Here is a 22383-nt window from a genome sequence, read left to right as displayed (position 1 = left end):
CAGCAGCCATTTCCATTCACCATTCTAGCTGCTGCATTCTGGATTAGTTGCAGTTTCCAAGTCACCTTCAAAGGTAGCGCCATGAAGAATGCATTGCAGTAGTCCAAGCGGGAGATAACCAGGGCATGTGCCACTCTAATGAGACTGTACACAGGAAGGCAGGGTCTCAGCCGGCGTACCAAATGGAGCTGGTAGGCAGCTGCCCTGGACACAGCATTAACCTGCACCTCCATGGAGAGCAAAATGACTCCCAGGCTGCACACCTGGTCCTTCAAGGGCACAGTTACCCCTGAATCCCCTACATTGCTCACTGAAAACCCCATCACTGCTATTGATTTGGAATTATGGAATGCCCTTCCATATGTACAGACACATCAAAGTCTAAAACTGAGCACTTTTTGGAAGCGTTTAGGGCTCATTTGAGAAATGGCTGGGTAATCTTGTTGCTTTGATTGCATTTTATTTTGCTGGAGGCCCTTTACTTTTATTTACCTGCCCTGATTTGGCAATAAATCTAAATAACATAAAATAAAACAAGCTATATTCAAGTAATACTGCAAACCAGCACTTTGTCCGTTGCATCGAGCTAGCCTACTTTGGCATTCTATGAAATCTCTCGCTGCAAAGATATATAATTCAATTACTTCCAGATGTGGAGAGAAGTGAAGCTTACATTCTCATGTCATCATGTGAATCTTTCCTGTTTAAAAGCAAAGTGTTGACCAGAAAGTGAAGGCAGCAATGACATTTTTTGCTTCCCATGATTTTGTAACTTGAGGCAAAAAAAAATGATTCATTGAGTTTTTCTTAGCACACAGAGATGGTGGTGTTGACTCTGCTAACTTGAGAACTTTCACCGTTCGGCAAGAGTTATTGGAAAAACTATGCATCCTGACATGTTTGCTGAGAACCTGGATTGCTGATTACCTTTACCATTCACTGAAGCAAACTAAGAGTGATGTTGGAGGAAAATGCCAGCACCTAAATATTTTCCAGTCTCAGCACCTATTTTCTCCACAAAAGATGGGTGCTTCAAACTAGTAAAGAGGGCCCATATGCAGAAACAGGCTACCATGCACACAACTGATCTAGATATGTAACTGAAGTAGAGATGGAATTTTCTAAAAAAATCTCAAAGTTGAGTTTATCTGTATGGATTTTTTTAAAAAAAATCTTGTCTTGCCAAGTGAAATTGATGAGAAGAGGGTTTTTTTTGTTAACGGTCCCACTAAAACTAAAAACAATTCTCACATGAAATTTACGTTATTATAATTGTTACTATATGTCTAATATTACATAAATATTATATGCATATATACTCCAGGTTTCCTAAAATAATCACTTATATTCAACAATGCACATGACTTTATGAAAATATATATTAATATATACAAAATGAGGCTGCAGAAATATATCCTCATGGAGTACTGTTCTTTTATACACAATATGCAAATAATTGTATATTATCTGGACATGATTGATCAGGCTTTTTTTAAAAAAAACAACAACAACAACAACAACAACACCCAATGCAGGCAAAGCTCAGCTGGATTGGAACTGCTTGATTCTGTATAGAAATCTGTTTAAAACAGATCCCTCTTCAAACTCTGATTTGATGGACACATGAATCGTGACGTTTCCTTGAGCCTTTATATGCATTAAAACACATAAATCACTAAAATGTGCATTTTAATATGTACACATATGCAAAATTCAGAGAAGTGCAAAATTCAAATGTTGGCTGTTTCAGGTTTGGTATTGGTTCAGGAACTGAAAATTTGGTTAGTGTGAACCAAACAAATGTCTCCTAATACCCACTTTGGACCTTGTAAAGGTGGTTCCATTACAAATATTGTCATTGTAAGCATTGCCATTTATACAGTGCTTTGAGTGCTCAAAATGGCAATGCTTCAGTAATCTTTTCGAACAGGAACCTAATCCAGGTTTTTGAAGGAGGGGTGGAATATTGTGCCTTTCTTTTTTTATGTAATAAGTCATGCAAACATAACAGATTAATGGGAAGTGGGCTTGTATCAGTTTAGGGCTGCAAAACCTGAATAAGCTCTTGAGAGATTTTACACTGTAGCCAGTTTCAGCGCATTACCCCTCGGCTGACAAAACAAACATATCGTGCACATGTTCAGCACAAGTTAACAACTGAAATCAAAACAGAGCTATGAATGAAAATCGTGTGCTGATCTACCCAAAAAAGTTTTAAACTATTACTAGATTAAATAGCGGGTTTACAGCAGATCAATATGAAAAGTTTAAAGGATATCTCTGTACCAGATTACCAAATCAAATACATTGCTTGGAAAGTGGTAATCCATTGCTTGGGTCTATGCTTCACAACCCAAAATTAAGAAAAGCTATTAAGAAAAAAAAGCCCACTTATCTCACAGCAGTGTAACACAGAAGCAAAAATTGCCTAATGGGTCTTCCCCTTGGGATACTTTGCATTAATTCAAGACGAAAAATAAATAAATTCAAGCACGGTGCATTTTGCATACACACAAACTGGTGTGCTGTTTCCAATGCTAACATGGTTAATATTCAGGATTATTGAGCACCCACATAGAATGCTCAAAATACATCACATACATTACCTTGTTGCCATCCCTGTAAGGTCGGTAATTATTACTACCCTCCCTCCCTCGGCATATTGCAGATAGGGCTCTGGAGCCAAGACAATGTCCTTGCTGCCTCAGGAGAGTAAGGAAAATTCTCAGGGACGACTCACACCCCGGCCAGCACCTCTTTAATCTCCTACCTTCGAGCAGGAGATATAGAAGTATAGTCAGCCCCATCAACAGGTTAAAAAACAGTTTTTATCCGTGGGCTGTTGGGCTGCTGAATGGGGAAAAATAGGGTTGCCAGACTCAATAGAGGACAGGACTTCTGTGCCTTTAATTTGCCCTGCTCTCTTTTGAGTCTGGAAACCTTAAAGAGAAACCAGCATATCCTTTGCTTGGAAATTAAACAAAGGGTCTGCTGGTTTCTCTTTAAGGTTTCCAGACTCAAAAGAGAGCAGGGCAATTAAAGGCACAGAAGTCCTGTCCTCTATTGAGTCTGGCAACCCTAGGAAAAAAAATAGTGGTGCAATTGACTTCGGACAAGCACGCAGAGTGCGAACAAGACTGAGTGTATGTGGGGGGGGGCTCGTTTAATTTCACTGCACACAGGTGGTGTAGTGACAATAAAGGTTTATTATTTATTATTAACTGGATGCTGCCTGATTAGTAGCTCAGCCGCACAGCAGCCAAATGCTTTTCCACTGACCGTTGCTTCTAAATGGGTCTTTCCAGCAAGTACAGCCACTGGTCTTCCCTGAAATAGGATGAAGGACAGGAGAAAAGGGACAGTAACACAACCCACATCTCCTGGGCACATTCTAGTAATTAATTAAAAAGTGCTGGCCACATTTTATCCATGGCTTCCAGCACGGTAGCATCTTCTCTCCTCCACCTGACAAAGAGCAGGAAGATTCAATCGGCAGGGCAGGGGTGGCAGGTTGCAGGGAATTCCTTCACAAATGTCTTCCCTACCAGACCAGCTACCCCTCTCTAAATACCTCACTGCCAGGCTGCCTTGTATCCTGGTCCCAAGGCTCTGTTGCCATGGCAACTGCTAAGGCCTACCTGCACATCAGGGCCCATAGCTGCCTGCTTTCTTCTCCCCTAGAACCACTGGCCTCACCTGCAACCTGGAAATAAACAGTAAATTGCAAGAACTTGGGCCAAGAGGAAGATGAAGTAAGTCTTCAAAAGGTGTTTTTTTAATGTAATGATGAATACAAACAGGAATCAATCCCAGTGTGATAGTGAGGCAAATAAACATAAAATCAAGTGGGGAAATCCCAGGACAAGGCCCCGTTTTGACAATTCTTCATCAGCTGGAATGTTGAAAAATTGAACATTAGAAATAAATCTTAGAGTAATTCCTTATAACAAAAATACGTTCGGATTTCTAAACACAAAGTTTTATCGTTTGTAAAAGACAGAGATAACTATGTTTAAATGAACATTGAAGGTAATGCAACCTAGCAACTGGGCTTTGTTTTCCAATGGTCATAGGTTAACGCCAATCCTATCGTCACAGAGGGACTAAGCTGACTATTATTGTAGAACAGGCTTCCTCAACCTTGGCCCTCCAGATGTTTTTGGCCTACAACTCCCATGATCCCTAGCTAGCAGGACCAGTGGTCAGGGATTATGGGAATTGTAGTCTCAAAACATCTGGAGGGCCGAGGTTGAGGAAGCCTGTTGTAGAAGATGCCAATGCCCAGACTGATAGAAGCAAAGGTGCTGCCTTTAGATTATACACACATTGCAAAAATGAATAGTTATTTCAGATGTCAGTTTATTTACACATACCATCCAGGCCATTGTGATGGTGGCTGTAGTTTCTCTTCCCCAAAATACTTAGCGATGAGTGGCCAGGGGGAGCGAGCAACCTCTTTGCCATTGAACTCTGAAGGCTTGGTGTTGACTTGATTATATTAGGCTTCATGGCAGGATGAATCTCTGTGATTTGGTGGGGGGGGGACAAAAAAAACATATTGCTGAAATTATTTCGAATCATCATCATCTCAACGGTATGCTTCCGATTTTCCTACTTCAGGATCTAAAACCTTAGAGATGTTATCACACTACCCCACATAAAAAAGAACGGGAAAATGCTCCTTCAGTTTCTTGAACTTAACTGTTGCTGTGAAGAGAGCAGGAGAGAAAAGTGATTTAAGGTGTGTAAAATCTAGTCGAAATGGCACACCATTGACAACCTGGGGCTGCTGATCTTCCAACACTTGCTTCCCAACATGCAGATATTTTGGAAAATGTGCCCCAGCTTAAAATAGATGTTTACAGGATTTCCCTTTATCAGGCCGGCACAGAGATAGTAGAATTAACTCTGCGTTGATCAACAGCACAAGGCTTGCTTACCTGTTACATTGAACACAGGTATGCATGTAGGAAATAAGCACATTTGGGGCAAAAAAAAAAAGATGTGATATTTGTCACATAATTTGGCCTAGTGTGCTTAACTTAACCGAGGGGTGGGGGTGGGAATAGCTGGGATGTGGTGAGATAAGCCAGATAAGCAACAGAGCATGTGTTTATATGTGTGTGTATATATACAGCACAGGGTATATCATTTAATCCTTTGCCTCTTCCACTATTCCAATCACAGTGTTGTTTCTAGAAGCTTCCTTAAACAGTTTCCAATGTATGCTGAAGAAGCAGCGCTTTGCCGTAGCCTTTGACACATGAGATATGTTTTCTTCACCCACCCTATTCCCGTGATGACCATTTGCTTTAAACCGTTTTTAATTTTTAATTGTTGGAACCTGCCCTGAGACCTGCTGGTGGAGGGCAGGTAAGAAATATCATCTTCATCCCACTCCCCACACCTGCAGCAAATGGATTTTTTTTGTTATTGCACATAGCAGATACAAAAAAGGGCAATTCTATTCAATATTTTTGGGGGGAGGGTAAAGCCTTCATCCCCTGTGCCACAGTGAGCCAGTTATTTATTTTTGAAATACCAATGATTCAGCAACAAACAACACACAATGAATTATCATGTCTATAAACTGGCCCTGAGAAGAAAGGTTCCATTAAAAAAAATTCTTCCTTATGTCCTTGCTATCAACATGCCACCAGAAACCTAATATACAGCTATTCAATTAATCTCAGCTGCGCCTGAAACATGCCTATTATGTCTGAATGACCTTTGACAGGACTTTTGATAGGACATGGGGCAGCCCGTCCCATTTTGCTGCCTGCCTGAGGTGAAATGGAAAGGAGTTGCCTTACCAGGATTGTGCAGCTGCAGATTACAGGTTCCAGCAAGATCGTGTGAGGGATCTGCAAGATCTCACCAGAACCCAGAAGCCACATCTCCTTGCTTCTCTGGTGGTGGCGGTGGGCAAGACACCCCTGGCCCTGGGATAAGTGAGAAGCAGTAGCAGGTACAAGATCTCAGCCGAGCTCCACAAGATCTCAAGAGATCTCGCTGGAAGCCACTGCCACTTCTCTGGCTGTGACAAGGAGGGGTGCCCATATGGAGGCACCAACCTGTGGCATTCTACCACCCAAGGTGGCTGCTTCACTCTGCCTTATGGGTGTGCTGGCCGTGGATAGGACATTTAAACACTCATTTTATGACTTACGACTCATTTTGCTAAACAAGAACTCACCCAAGTATCCAATGATACACGATAATGATTTCCGAGTGCTTTTAATCTTCAGAGGATTTCCGACAAATTCACAGTGTCTGTCAGCATCTAGGGATCGAAAACAGAATGTTATTTTAAGACGGAGTAGGGTAGGATGAAGAACCAATGACAGCTACAGCTTTCCGAAGCTTGTCAGGGGTCCCGTTGATGAGAAGATCAATAACGGCTGACAGGTTTTGCTGGAAGAAGACAGGGCTGGTGCCACTGCAAGGATTTCACTCTCCTATGTGCATCTGCAATATAGGCAGCCAGACTTCTGCACTATACATTTAAAGCACTATGATACCGTCACAGATTCCCTCAAAGAAAGCTGGGAGCTATTGTTTGTTGAGGACGCTGAGAGTTGTTAGGAGACCCTTATTCTCCTCACAAAGCTACAATTCTCAGAGTGGTTTAATAATCAATCCTCCTTTCCATGGAACTCTGGTTAGGGCTAGTAATTGTGTGTTCCCAGCACCACCTTCTGGAGACACCCATGCAAGGTGGTCTGGAACCTCTGAATAAATGTACCTCCTGAGCCGGGCCCAGATGGGTGATCCAGAAGGTCACCATCATTGAGAGAGACAGTGAGAGAATGAACAGGGAATTGGAAAGCTTCTGCTATGTGTTTGTAGCACACTAAACCAGAAAGGAATTAATTTCACTTGCTTTCCAGAACAGTAGCTGTATTGGTTTGTTATGTCTTTTAAAATCCTATGAGAATAATCCCATCAAACTCAGTAGAGCTTATTTTGAGAAGACATGCATAGGACTATGGTGAATATTGAAGAAGATGATCTTTATTCCAGGATTAATTAATTTAGAACACTCTTGTCTGTGGCTCTTCCCATGGTTGGCTCTGAGGGAATGTGTCCCTCAGGAGACAAAACTGCCCGTTCTGCTCTAGACCAGTGTTCTTTGACCTTAGATCCCCAGATGTTGGTGGACTACAACTGCCATCATCCCCAACCATTGGCTAAACTCTTGGGGGAAGATGGGGGGCATGGTCCAAGAACATATGGGCATCCAAGGTTGGAGAACACTGCTCTGGACCATAATTTAGAATCCTGCAGTTCAGTAGCAGAGGTTCATGGGTATCTCAGCAGACATGTCAGCAATCAGGGGTTCAGTGTGGTCAGGATATGCATTTAATCAAGTGACCAGAGCACTCAGACCTACTCATGAGCCGGAGTTCACATTTGGGGCCTTCGCAGAATTGTAGAGTTGGAAAGGACCACAAGGGTCCTTTAGTCCAACACTCTGCAATGCAGGAATCATTCGCCCAATGTGGGGCTCGAACCCACGACCCTGAAATTGAGAATCTAGTGCTCTTACCAACTGGTTAGTGAAAGAAAAAGAAACAGAAACTCTACAAACTTACACCCTTCCGCTATTCATGTGAGAATTGGGCTCTAGTAGTTGCTTTTTTTTTTTTAAATTAAACCTGTCACATTGTACCACTTGAAAACAAAACTGAAAACACCTTGTGGGACAAGGACTGCGTAACAAAGACAAACTGTAAAGACGATTTGGAAATAAAAATAAAATGTATAATGTTATAGCAAGCAGAAAGCACAGCATCTGTACCAATAAACTGGAAGTCTGTTGGGTGCAAGACTGGGGCAATGGAGTGAAGGAGCAGATACATCCATTGAAGTCCTTCCTCTCTGGCCCAAGCCCAGCCTATGTGGAAAAGCTGCACCATTCCAAGGGCCTTTGAAGAATGGGGCAGGCCTGTTCACTAGCCCTTACTCAGACAGTTGCACAAATGTGACCTGATTTTCCTCTGCAGTAAGAAAACTTACCATTTTACTTGCCTACAGTTCTCTCACAAGAGCTGTCATGGTGTGTTTGGCTATAGCAGGGGAGGGGAACCTTTGGCCTGCCAGATGTTGCTGAACTACAACTCCCATCAGCCCCAGCAAGCATGGTCAATGGCAATGGATTATGGGAGTTGTCATTCAAGGATTCCTCACCCCTGGGTTAAAGGGAGGGATTAACCACCCAAACCCAGGCACATGAATAGTTGTTGTCCTCTATTTGCGGACAGAGAAAATAGTGGACCGTTTCACAAAAATTTTCTCCCGATGAGGGGAAATTCTCCAACAACTTCCAAGAGGTAGGTCTCATTGCAGTAGAACACCTCCCCCACAGCTTTTAGTGAACTTTCAAAAAACTAAAATAATGATATTTTCCAATAAAAGGGAAACATTTAGCTGGTAAATAGATAACCAACCTATCGAGCAGGTGACCTGCTTTGAGTACTTAGGTGTAATCTTCCAATCCTCCAGGAAGAACATGGCGTATATTAAACATGCATCCTTGATAGCACAAAGGAGTGCGACTGCGATTGTAAGATACCATCGCTCAATAGGGGGGAATTATATCCCAGCAGCCCTTAAGTTATTTGCGGCCAAACCACTAGCCCAACTACTGTATGGCACCCCATTTATGATAACCTCTAAATTGGATGCGTATGAGAAAATCCAGTCGGGTTTTTTTAAGATCTATATTCCTAACGCCCAAATGCGTTCCTAATGCAGCCTTACGATTGGAAGCTGGACTACAGGAAGTAGAATCTAAAGTATGACAATCAGCTCTACAGTACTGGCTAAGAGTGAATAAGACTCCAAACGGCCTTCTCCCCCTAATCTTCACTGATAGATTCCGGTCTACATGGGAGCAGACCATCCAAACGAAATTAGCATTGTATGGACTGCCGGTGGGGTCCACTCTGTCCACGGGATGGGAAAGGGTGAAAAAGCTAATTAAGGAAAGAATCTCGGATATTGATCGACAAAACAACTTAACCCGACTTCCCTTAATACATAGACAACTGTACGAGCACCGATTGAATTATCTAGCTAATTATTTAAAAACGTTAGAAAATCCGAGATATCGGTGGGCGTTCACTAGGGCTCGTTTCAATGCTCTACCCTCGGCGTTGTTAACTGGTAGATATCTCCAGATCCCGGTAGAACAGAGACTATGTCCTTGTGATAACAAGGAGATTGAATCTATAAGTCATGTCCTCCTGCATTGCACATTGTATCGAGACATGAGGAAGGAGTTAATTGAACCCTTGTTAAAAAAACTTACCAGGCCGCTCAACTGAAACGCTTACTAGACACCTACTAGCGGATTTTAATCCAGAGTGCACTAAGAATGTAGCTAAATTTTGTTACTACATGTCAAGACTAAGACACGCCGTGACATCAATCAATAACAGTGATAAAGCCGCCTATTAATTCATAGCGGATAAGTGTTAAAGGGAACTATCCCTCATTAAATTTTAACCTAATTTTAATTTAAGATAGGATTATGAAACAGTATTGCTCAAAGATGATACTTAAGAACTATCTATTTTATATATTATTGGTTTCTTCTTCTTTTTTTCTCTTTTGCTGGTCTACGACCGTAATAAAGATATTATTTATTTGAACACCTCCCCGGCCCCAAAAGTGTGTGTCTATGTATGTGTGCTACTGAAAGTGAAAGCTGCGGCAACTGTATTGGTTGCCAGGCTGTGCGAAGCACTTTCTTTTGACTGTCCTGAATCGTCAGTTTCAATGGAAATTCACATTTTCTATTGCTGGGGGTGGGGACTTGTCCCTGATCACTTTATCCACACTCTTTAACACATGCCTTCTACACTGAAAAGTACCAAATGTCTGCAAGCTTTCGCCACAGGGGAGTTGCTCCGTCCCTTGATTATTCTGGTTGTGCTTTTCTGAAGGTTTCTCAGCTCTACGTTATTTGTTTTGAGGTGATCAACCAGAACTGTACCTCATAAAAGTGCTCATCAGCTGATTCGCAGCCTCCTGAGAAAAGGGTTCAGGTGGAATAAAAGAAAACAAAGCAAAAAGGCGGGCAATTATCTCTAGTGCTCCATAATTAGCTGTCACCTGAATTGAAAAACAATGGTGTTTGAATCTCATCATACTCTCATTAATGAGGATCTGTCATGGAACCAAAACAGGAAGAATTCATAATGATGCTATTTTTTACAACACACTGTTATTTATTTGATTCACTTATATCCCACCTTTCCTCCAGGGAGCTAAATATGGCACGGATGGTTTGGACGCCTGCCGTTTTATTCTCACAACAAACTTGTGAGGTAGGCTAGACTGGGAAATGGTGACTGGCCCAAGGCCACTCCATGTCTGAGTGAAAATTAGAAACGGGGGGTCTCCTGGCTCCTCTTCTGACACTTTCTAACCATTGGACCACACTGGCTTACTGTGCATGTTGACTCAGCAGAAAATCCTATCAAGTTCAACTCTCAAGTGAGTGTGCAAAGGATTGCAGCCTTTCCTGACCTAGTTATTCTGCTGTCCGTGTAGAAAAAGGCACCAGCCTTGCATTGCCCTAAATTCCACACAAACTAAAAGCTACCTCAGGCCGAAATGCCGAAATAAAGGCTGCATTTGTTTGAACAGCATTGGATAGGGATTAGTAAGGAAGGCATGCCCTGTGTTTTATGCCTCTCAAGCATAATCCCAGCACAGGAGCCCATTCCTGCAAATATCTCCCCCTTGTGCAATGGGCCTTCCTTCCCTTTCCCCAACTCCATCCCCAAATTTTTTTCTGAGGGTTGAGGGGAACCTCAGACAGATTTAAGGTGGAACAGGGGGAAGGAGAGGGATATAATGTTCCATTATGCAAAGAGAAATCATTGTGCCGACAGAGCGTTTTAGGTACTGCATGTATAATAGGAGTGTATTCAGGTTAGATCCGATGTGAAAGTTCATCAGGTCTGAACTTTCAAGATCAACTATATGGCTTCAATGGGACGGGATAACCCTCTGTATTTCAAGACTTGAGCAAAGATCATTTGGCCCTTTAAGATCCCAGAAGCCATCCTAGAGGAGTTTCAAAATCCAATCCTTTCCCCTTTGCTCAGTCCAAATTATAAGTATGAAAGTACTATGGAACCTTCATTCTCTCTCTTTCTTTTCCTGTTAGAAGTGTATGTTAAACAGAAGATAATACTGTACTTTATAGCACTGGAGAATCAACACCTCAACAAGTGAATTCTTTCAAAAGAGCCAAAATTGAACCTGAGAACATTTCTAATTCAAATAACTATGCAATGAAACAATGGAGGATGTTGCTGTATAAGGAATATGTATGTTGCAAGATTTATTAGTTTAATTTTCAGGGACAGCCCCTTTTATGAACAGAGGAATTCAAAGCCAACTAGGCATTTTAAACTTTGCTCACACATTTTATTTTATGTAATCCTATCTCCACACACTTCCCACACAAATCCACTAACCCTTTTAAAATACAACTTCATGCCATAGCACCACAAAGACCAAAAATTCATCTGGCTTTGCCTCAGCAGAAATGTAAAAGCCGAAGAGCAAGATATAAATTCCCTATTTCATTAATCCAGCATGGGAAACAATAGCAGAGGCCAAAAATATACTGGAAGAAATAATGGCTTATCTGAAACCGCACAACTTCCAAAGGTGTAATTTTATAGGGCAAGGTGCAAGTCAATATGAGAAAGAAAAGGTTCGGGACGCCTATTATAAAAAGAATGCTTGCATGCATTCATATGGTTATTATGGGCGAGTTTTTATACTAAAATGTACTGACACACAAATAAAACTGGCATGAATATCGAGTTTTTAATATTTGCCAAGGACTGCAATGCCACATGAAATATAGCCTAACCCTGCAGATCATTTCGATCACCTGGGGAAATTCTATAGATGGCACCACAGAATATCACAGGGCAGTGACCCGAAAATGGGCATTTTCTGCTTTTGCCCCTGAATCTGTGTTTCTGTAACTTGGGCCTCCAGTTGTGGTTGGACTATAACTTCCATCATCCCTGGTAGCTAGGGATGATGGCATTTGTAATCCAACAACAGCTGGAGACCCAAGTCAGAGAAACACTGTTATACTATGGACTATTTCCCCCTCTGCTGTACATGAAGCAGCAGCCATCAATTGCTTCAGACGTATTGTAAAAACTGAAAGCTTTTTTGCCTAGCTCCCTCTGGTCCTTAAGGGTCCCTCTGGACCCTGTTTTCTATGCTTGAATCCCCTGACTTTTTATTTATTTATTGCTTTTCTTTTCTTTGATATGCTACTCCTTGTTAATATACTGATGTTGGTTGGTTTTAGGTTGTATTTTTGTATTAAAGCTATGGTATAGCACTTAGTTTTATACATAAAATATACATAATAAAATATGAGGAATGTGTAATCCAGGGTGTGTGCGCACACACAGAATGTGAGACAAATTGATCCCAAATAAGTGGGGGTACTTGGCTAGCTGTATGCTTGCAGTCTCTGTTCTTTCTCTTCCCATTATTTTAGAAGTAATCCCAGGACCCAGACTAACTTCAGCACAAATTCAGGACTGATTGAAGTTAGTTCAAATTCACAAACCTTCACCAAAAAACACAAACTCTCTGCTTATACTGGCTGGAGCTCCTGAAATACATTCAACCCATAAAAGCTATGAGCAGGTGCCAACCCTCAGTACGTTTTATTATAAAGCTTACGACGTCTTTCACATGTTCTTCCTTTTACCTAACTCCTGCACTTTTCCATTCTGTTCCATTTCCAGTCTTTCACTAAGTGGGGTTATGTTCCATTAGGATTATTCTTATGGAGAGGGAAGTGCTCTTGTAACTACTTGGAGCATGCAAGATGTGGGTGTGGCAAATCACTGAGAGTTATTGTTGAGTCAGAAATGAAATAGCCCAGCATGACTGTAGTTTCCCTGGTATAACTAATTTAAAAAGTTCTAACCCCTAATCGCTGAACACTAAAATGAACTTTCTCCAGCAGAACAATGGCGAGCTTGCTCTGGCAATTCTAATCTAGCCACATGTGTTTTCCCTCCATTCTTTTCTTTTGAAATGCCATTGTTCATTTCTATATAAAGAATTCATAACATGACACCAGCGATTAGAGCCCTGCAATAGAAAACATACATGGCCGAAAGAATTCCCTAGAGCCATGTTCAGAATTAACAAACTTTCCTTAAATCTAACTAAGCCCTGGTCCTTATCACACTTGCCTTCAGTTTCAATGTAGGATGAAGACACATGCAAAAGGGGCCCTGCTGGAAACTCCGTCCACTATGCTTGGTCCCAACATACCTTTTCTTCCCCTAGCTGAGGATGGGAGTGGGTGGGTGGGTGGGAATTGCTGTGCAATTTGGAAGAACAACTGGCTGGGCAGACTGCTGATTGGCTGGAGCTTCTGTGATGTCACAGAAAGACTCCACACACTATCCTTGGAGGCAGCCTTGCACTTAAAAAAAATACATTTAAATCTAATGCAATGAGCAAATGTTTCATGCAATGCTTAATGGACAACCTGCTGAAGGTATTTCTGGCATACAGAACTGCCACTTCATTTAAGAAGCGAAGAGGAAGCTGGGCTTGTACCACAGCTGAATAATTGACTGGTGAAATCTTTTTTCCCACTACATCTGCCTTCACTTCACATTTGCACTACATCCGTCTCCACACTGCATTTCTTACTTTCATGTATTTTTATAAAAAGCAGTTACCAAAGCTTCCAACCTCCTTCCCAAGCATGCGTTGTCTACTTCTGCTCACACAACACAGGGGTACCGAATTTTCACCAATCTCCTACTCACTGCAAATGCCTAGCATCACCTGGCTTTGCAAAAAGCCCTCCTGAGACTCAAGGGAGCCTTTTGAACAATATGGGATAGGTTGCAGTAGAGCGCAAAGATGGGCAAAATTTAGGTGCTGCGCCATACGTGAATGGAAGCATTTTCTATTAGTGCAAAGCTATCATTGGCTACAACCCCTATATACTTAACCACTACACAGGGAATGGGCAGATCAGTCCTAACCTTGACCTGCTTTGCTACAGGGGGACAGGATGCGGAAGAGGTCTCCCTCCACTGGACTCTCTTAGGCTGCACTGGTTAAGGGGTCTCAAAGCAGACGTAAGCAAGGAGAGGATGCAGCTGGGCTAGTCAGGAATGCACTAAGGCAGTCCAGCTATCAGCAATGGGTCTCTCCATTGCACTGGCCTGGAGCTGGGATGGCAAAAATCATGGCTAACACACACACACCTTCCACCCTGGCCAGCGTGAGCAGCAGTTTTCGGAGGCGTCATCACTGCCCCTTTTCCATTCACCTCCATTGCTCAGGCCTAAAAATTACAATCCTTCTTCTACACCTTTGAAAAAAGCTGCAGCAACATGTTCCACCGTATAACAGCTTCACATTCAGCTCTTGTGTGTATGTGTAATTATTTCCACTGGGAGCGTCTTGCCTTGCTAGTCCCAGCCCTTTAATTTGTTCACATTCCTTTTATTTATCTCCCTGTGCTTTTCGTCGTATTCTGCTAAGAAGATTACTGTTCTTTAGCATCACTCCCAAGTTCATTCCTCAGTGTGACACGTCTGTTAACAGTCTCGGGGAAGCTCCCTAGTGAATTGAAGGGACACCGATGTGTAAATAAAGGTCACGGCAGGCATTACTCGTGGGCTTGAAAAGTTTCTTTCTGCCCCCAGGACTGAGAGATCATGCTCACCGTCCATTTATTAAGAGAGCATCTTTGCACCGTGCATTATCTACAGAAGATAATAAAATCAAATAATTATATCTGGGACCACAAGGGTTATCTAGTACAACCCTCTGCAATGCAGGAATCTTAGCTCAGCGGTAGCACATGTACCTCAGCTACAAAGCTTCTCAGGCTGAAATATTGGGAATCCCTGAAAAAGGCAGGTGATGTGAAAGACATCTGCAGGAAACACTGATGCCAGAGACATTACCAGGCTACATGGAGCATTAGCCTGAAGTTAGACCACCTATTTCACTGGTCTCATGCTAAAAGTTGAATCACATGGAAGTTAACTAGGTTTGCGTATAATATAGATTTTTACGCCTGCCCTAACAGCACACTACTTTGTCCCTAAAAATTCAAAGTCCTGCAAATAATAGATAAATGAACATTATTACCATTATTACCATCACTGGGCAGAGTCCACTGAGCCTCTCTGCATACAAACCTCAATGAAATGATGGGAGCTGCACAATAAGTTGGTACAATAACAAAGCATGCAAATTGAACTCATGTATGCAAAACAAGCACACAGTTCACTTTCTCGGAATCCAGTATATTGGCGTCAAGTTTGTGTCTCTTAATGTAATCTGTGTGTTTTAATCAAACGAATCTGAATGAAACATTCATGAAACTATATTATGTGTTATCTACTTTGTGTACAAGGAAGCATAATAAAAATGAAAGGGAAATGATGCTCATCTCTTATCTCCAACCGGAGATTTGAGGTCTAAAGCAAAATCAAGTTGTAACAGGCTAAATTAATATTGTATAATAAAACACAACAGCCTAGCATGCCTCATCAAGCCTCTCAATGCTTGATAGTGATTTTGAAGTGCTGCTTCAATGCACATTCATTTGTGCATCCATTGTATGAAAAATTAGGGGGCAAGCTTGTTAGGTGCCACTACGTCAAGTCTACGGAGAAATTGATACTATTACAATTCTGCTAAAATACACATTTTCCCCTTGTGGAATTAGCTAGCAAAAATTGTGAGTCACAGAAGTACACAGTACACATTTTGTTTTTAGACACACTACTGTTGGTAGCAATTTATCTACTAATATTAGGTGGCATTTATTAGGCGATACCTAGCAGTACTGTTCTAATGTTCCTGCCAAGTCATGATTGCTATACTCTACCACCAGCTTCAGTGTCAATATGCCCGTGCATTACCAGAAGCTGGGGGACAACAGCAGGAGAGGCCTGGGGGCCCTTCTGTCCCACCTGGAAACATACCAGAGACCACTATGTGAAACAGGATGCTGGACTAGATATTGCTCTTGGATAAAATCCAGCAGGGCTCTTCCTATATTTAAATATATAAACAGACTATTCTCCAAGGTGATACGATTTTCTATTACATTAAGTGTCTCCAGATCCAAGCACTGACAGGCTTTGGATTATGCTTACAGTCCATCAAGCAATCATTTGATTTCAAAATGCAGGGTTAATGCGCTCACAGCTATGGACTGGCAGAGGAAAAATTCCCCTTTGCAGGTACTCGGAATGCAAATCATGCAAGCAAACAGATAGCAAAAGGGCTCGCATGAAGTGCCAAGCAGCTGACCAAAGGGACATACTGATAGCATCAGCCGGCTGACTGGCGCTTACCGAACACCTCCGAAGGGGTATGCACCAAACGCCAATCAGTAATTGACGCTGACAGCAACCCCAATGGGGAACTCCCCAGTGCAGCTGATCCTGGTGGGGCTGTCCGCGAGCCCCACTTGCCAAGGAAGAATTGGGAGCACACCATTAAGCCACGTCTTTCCTGTGACATACCCAAGGTTGCATATGGCACCAGGTGTGTCTCTGGTGGGCATGATTTTGGGGGAAATGACTTCATGGGCCAAATTTGGGCTCCTGGCAGGTCGAATGAAGCTTGCAGGCCCTGTGCTAGCTCCCCTGAGATGAATGCAGGCTGTATTGTTAGCAGCATTTGTGGTCTGAATCTTTTTGCTGTGGATCTCTGTCCACTAACATATACTGAAACAACTTCTGCTGTGTTGAGCATTCAGGTCCAGGGGATCTCTGAACATGCAAAAAAGGGGGAGGGGAGACTTCTGTAGGCAAAAAGTGAACCCTATTCATAGCAAGGGAGGAGGGAGCTCCAAACTCACATTCACAATATGAAGCTCTCTTAATATGAATGTGTTCACCTTCTGCCCCTGCAATGTGTCTTGTGTTTTGTATCCTCAAGGAGCCACTGGGCTGCAGTGCTTAACCCAGCTGATCACAGCATCCCCTTCCACCAAAGCCAATCAACAAGGAAGCTTAGCTGGGAGCTGTATCTGTGTGCTGGAAGATACTTTCCTATTCTAAAATATATCTCTTTCATTTCAGAGCAATAGTGAAATCCAACATTGATGAGATGTATCCCCCCCCCCAATAGAAGCACTTCTCATTTTGACATAAGATGACTATGCAAACAGGTGAAAGTGTGGAAGGAATGCATTGTGAAAACAAAAGCTCAAGTCAGATGAAAACAAGGGAGAAGTGGTAAAACAATGCAGAAAACAGCAATAAAAATGTTTCCCTTCAAAGGAAATGTTCAATAAGCAAAACAACATTAATTTACTTCGCTTGAATCAAGTCTCCTTCTCAACTTTGCAAGAAGCAGAAACCTTCCTCTTTGGTTGTGAAAAATAAGTTCTGAATCATTTTTATCTGGTGAGACAAATTGAGGCCCGTAAACCTGCAGCTCTGCCTGGTGGTGAATCACATCTGGTTAGGGCAAAATTACAGGTTGCACTCTCAATAGGCATTTACTGCTGAAAACAGCACCCCTTGGTCTCTCTTACGCAGTAGTGTGTGCTCTCAACTTTATCACATCTTGACATCATTTTACCCCAGCCCATGATATGGACTTTGGGAATGGGGAGACAAAGCAGATATCAAAACAGTGGCCCTACACATTACAAGGGAAACGAGGATCGATTCAACAAAGGGATGCCATTTTTGGCAGCAGTCCCATGTCTCTTTCAGCTCAATCCTTGCATAGGTCAATTGCCTATGGTTGCACTGATATCACTGGCTTTGTCATGGCTAATATGGATTCAGGGCAGCTTATAATCGAGTCCTCCTTAAGTTTGTTCCAACAGAAATCTCATTTACCCTGATGCCTCCCTATAAAAGTTTTTTTGTGCATGACCGCTATGCTGTCCCAGAGCAATGCTGCCATGAACTGGGATGGTGCACCTTTAAACAAGCCCTTGCTTTCAAACCTATGACCCCTTTATTTTTTTCACTATCTATGCACCATATTGGTTCACATTATGGCAAAAATATGGTTCATGTTTTATGAGACTGGGCGCCTGTTTTCCACCAGATACATTAAAAGTGGAGATGTTAAAGGAAGCACATGAGGTAGGCACACAAAGCTATAATTGGGTCAATGTCTGCATTTGACGCCTACTTTATTATTCAGAAAGTACTAAACTTTCTCTAAACTTACAGTGTTTCATTTGTTCTTTGGTGACAAGCAAGACAAATGAAAATAAAGTTTTCTTTAAATAAAATAACACAAAGGGGCTATAGACAGAAATGTGTTTATTGCAAAAGAAACAAACAAACGAAAAAAAAGGACGACAGAAAGTGGTTGGAATAATGGCACACTGAGCTAAGAATTTAGAAACATCTTACATTCTGCCCTAATGGCAGCACAGTTAATAAGGACAAACGGTCTTCTTGCAGCTCGCTTCAACTGTAGAGTGTTTCTGCAGACCTGGCGGGCAAGTTTAGTCAAGTATGTCGTATGGAGGAAGAACGACTGGCGTGTCTTCACGGCAGATTTTGGACTGCCTGTGTTCCGGACTGGTATTCCCTGCGTTGCTTGTCGAGACATGTGTGTTCTAACACATGCTTCCTGTAAGAGGGAGGGAAAGAATCAAAATGCAAACTAAAAGTCTTACTTCTGAGATCTTCCCTTTCATTAATGTAATGCTTTCTTGTATGTGGCTATAATATAAAAATCAAGAGCCAGTGCCCTCTCCCCTTACCCAATCATCAACTTTGGAACACAGAAACATGGCATATTCAGAGTCAGGCCACTGGTCCATCTAGGGGGCAGCACATTGACTGGCAATCGCTCTCCAGGATTTCAGACATGGGGCATTCTTGTCCCCATTGGAGATGGCGAGGATTGAAGCCAGAACTTGCTGCATGCTCTTACACTGAGTTACGTCCTTCCCCTAACTTTGCAAAAATCCAAGCTAGAAAAGAATTCTAATCTATTCTCCCTCCCATCCCCACAAGTGCTCCTCACCCACTGAATTGCAACACAGTAAACCTTGGGAATCCTACATTTCCCATCAGCCTCCTGGACAAACCTCCCTCCTCTTCCCTCTCACCATCACTGTTTCTCCCAAATCCTTACCACTTGGCAAAGAAGGAAAGGGAAAGTGGGGGATTGGAGTTGGCAGGGCGGTGTTTGGGCAGTGATGAGACAAGGGTCATTTTCCTTAGCATAGGATCAGGTCGGAAAAATGATCCATGCTTCTTTTCAATCTGAGATGAGCAAGGGAAAACTTGCCCATTTGAGATCGGATTAAGTTCCCATAGTGGGGAAACAATTTTTTTTTTTTTTTGGCGTACACACCCAAACACACCCTCTACAAAGAACTCCTTTCCAGTCTTTAAAGCACAAACAACTTTTCAAAATGCATTGTATAAAGGTGTGTAATTCATACAATGGTTTCTCTGACCAGGGTAACCCAAGGTAGTCCAAAACAACTTTACAAATAAACAGGAAATATGGAAAGGAGTTAAAAATTTCCATGATAAAACACAGTGGGCAATGTAACAATTAATTGTGAATTTTAATTATGAAATTATTCCTAATCATAAAATAAAATTTTTAAAAATCAGCACTACAGAAGCAAATGTGATAGGAAGCACGCTCCACGGAACATGATGGGACTTACTCCAGGTAAACGTTAAAAGGACTGGGTTGCACATATCATCATCATCATCATCATCACTACAGTATAATTAAATCCTACCTCTGTGGTTTGAGTAGGAGAAAATCTGTCTTCATTTGTTAGTGTTGGCATTTTCAGCCCACCATATTTCTTCCAATAAATCCAACATGGTGCACATAGCCTGCACTGCATGTTGGGTGGACCCCAAGAATACCACTGTTGAGACTGTGTGACTAAAAGAAGAAAATAAAATTATGTTGATCCATTCAGCATAAAATACGTATCTCCACACGTAAACACACACACACACACACACACACACACACCTATTTATTGTAGATGTTTACTGTAACAACAAATGCCACACATTTCAATAAGAAGCTTTATATGTTTTCTTCGTTTTAATAGTTTGAAAATTCAGGGCATTCACCGAATTCCCAGAGCTACACAACTGCTTATTCGCTAAGATAAACTTAGCTAAGGTGGCCCACCAGGGACACCATAAACCACCCATTTCTATTGCTTGACAGCCTGTGCAAAAATGGGATGGGTGTGTTGTAAACACCTGGTAAACCTCAATATTCAGCTGGGGGGAGGCTGTGTTTAGGTTGGTGGCCTGCAATCAGACCTTTAGAAGGCATCTCAAGGCAGCCCTGTTTAGGGAAGCTTTTAATGTTTGATGGATTTCTGTATTTTAATATTTTGTTGGAAGCCGCCCAGAGTGGCTGGGGGAACCCGGCCAGATGGGCGGGGTATAAATAATATGTTGTTGTTGTTGTTGTTATGCAGGCTTGCTAAAAGAAAAGCACGGAGGTAAGCATAGAATTTATGCAAGCACTACTCCAGAGCCCTACATGCATGATGCTCTCATGTGAGTACAAAAGGAGCTATTCAATTGATTAACAACATAGGCATGCCCCCCCCCACACACACACAGAGAGAGAGAGAGAGAGAGAGAGAGAGAGAGAGAGAGAGAGCGCTTTCTACTTACTGTAGCAGCTTTCACAAGCACGGCCTATTAGTGCATTCTGGGCCTGGTGAGGTCCTCCAACCGCTCCGTTCACAGCACTTGGTTTCCCGTTACTGCTGGATATCTGACTGGGATTTGGTTTGTTGCTTTAAAGTGATCACAAACACAAAAGCACATTAACAACATGAGTTAAATGGCAGACTCCTCTGTGGTTACCCACGTCGTTAGCAAGAACACTACTAACCTCTCAAATACTTTATTCGGAAATGAAAGCAAAAAAATATTTTGAGAGCTCACGATACTCTCAGAGGCTTGGAATCCGCCACGCGGGCCATTGCTGAACTCAGTTTATTACATCCAGGTCCTGTGCGTACTTGCATATAAATGTTGCACCTGCCACTAGGAAGCTAAATGCCTTCCTCAAAGCAGCAGCTAGCAGTAATGAGAACCAAAGGCAGCCTTCAGCACCTAGCAACCTGTTCTTCGGTCCTGGGTCATTAAATGAGAATTCCTGTGCTTGGCATTAAAACTTTGTGTAAAAAGTACATTACTAATCAAATACTGGGGTCAAACAAACCTCAGTTTTAGTCATAATTATCTAAGAAACAATTCCAATATAATTAATATAATAATATACCATGATATGAGAAACTGTGATATATACCATATTTTTTGTGTATAAGATGCCCCCGTGTATAAGACACGCCCTAGTTTTTGGGACTCAAAATTAAGAAAATGCACTGTGCACTATCCGTGTATAAGATGACCCCTTATTTTAAACTTCAAAAAATTAGGAAAAGATATAGTATTATACACAGAAAAAATTGTGTGTGCGTGTGTGTATTTACACACACACACACACACACACACATATATATATATATATATATATATATATACATACACACACACACACACACACACACACATACATATACACATACACCGTATTTTCCAGTGATTAAGATGACTTTTTAACCCAGGAAAATCTTCTCGAAAGTTGGGGGTCGTCTTATACGCAGCCGCATAAGCGATTTCTGGCACTGTAGACATTTTGGAAATGGGTAGCGCGGCACCGGAAATCGCTTCTGCACATGTCCAGACCACAGCTGTCAAGTTTTTCCTTTTCTTGCGAGGAAGCCTATTCAGCATAAGGGAATTTCCCTTTAAAAAAGGGGGAAACTTGACAGCTATGGTCCAGATGCGATTTTCGACTTCCGGACATGCGCAGAAGCGATTTCTGGCACTGTGGACATTTTGGAAATGGGCAGCGCGGGCATGTCCGGCCCATGGACGATCGTAGGAAGAGGGGTAGTCTTATACAGCGAGTATATCCCAAACTCTATATTTTAACTGGCAAAGTTGGGGGTCATCTTATACGCTCAGTCATCTTATATGCTGGAAACTGACAACACATTATCTTATGCAGCATCAATACATAGCAGCTACCAAATCATTCTCAGAAATGAGTCTGAATGGCAGGCCACAAGTTCCCCTTCCCTGCTTTAGGGAATGCTGCTCCCTTATGGTGCATACTCTTGCAGCTAGCCCAGATTTAGAGTCTGCCAACATCTTAGGAGATGACAGGATTTCACCCCCCACCTAATCATACCTTAGACTGCATTACTGCAAGCAATTTATGCACAGCATTCTAACAATCATTGTAGCATTTAAGGTAAAAACTGCAAAAACGGGGTGG

General features: G+C 42.0%; 1 protein-coding gene across 1 annotated transcript in view; it reads right to left on the bottom strand.

Annotated features, from left to right (window-relative positions):
- MTA3 (metastasis associated 1 family member 3) overlaps window positions 1-22383 on the bottom strand; it is a 139320-nt gene that overhangs the window by 39392 nt on the left and 77545 nt on the right. Inside the window, exons 12-16 of the mRNA XM_035111219.2 lie at window positions 20706-20830; window positions 19796-19947; window positions 18438-18660; window positions 6197-6283; window positions 4374-4523 (exon numbers count right to left, since the gene is read on the bottom strand). Coding sequence (XP_034967110.2) covers window positions 4374-4523; window positions 6197-6283; window positions 18438-18660; window positions 19796-19947; window positions 20706-20830 — 737 coding nt within the window. The remainder of the gene's footprint in view (window positions 1-4373; window positions 4524-6196; window positions 6284-18437; window positions 18661-19795; window positions 19948-20705; window positions 20831-22383) is intronic.

This window comes from Zootoca vivipara, chromosome 3 (assembly GCF_963506605.1).
Source record: "Zootoca vivipara chromosome 3, rZooViv1.1, whole genome shotgun sequence".
Lineage (NCBI taxonomy): Eukaryota > Metazoa > Chordata > Lepidosauria > Squamata > Lacertidae > Zootoca > Zootoca vivipara.
This window is presented reverse-complemented; position numbering and strand designations above follow the sequence as displayed.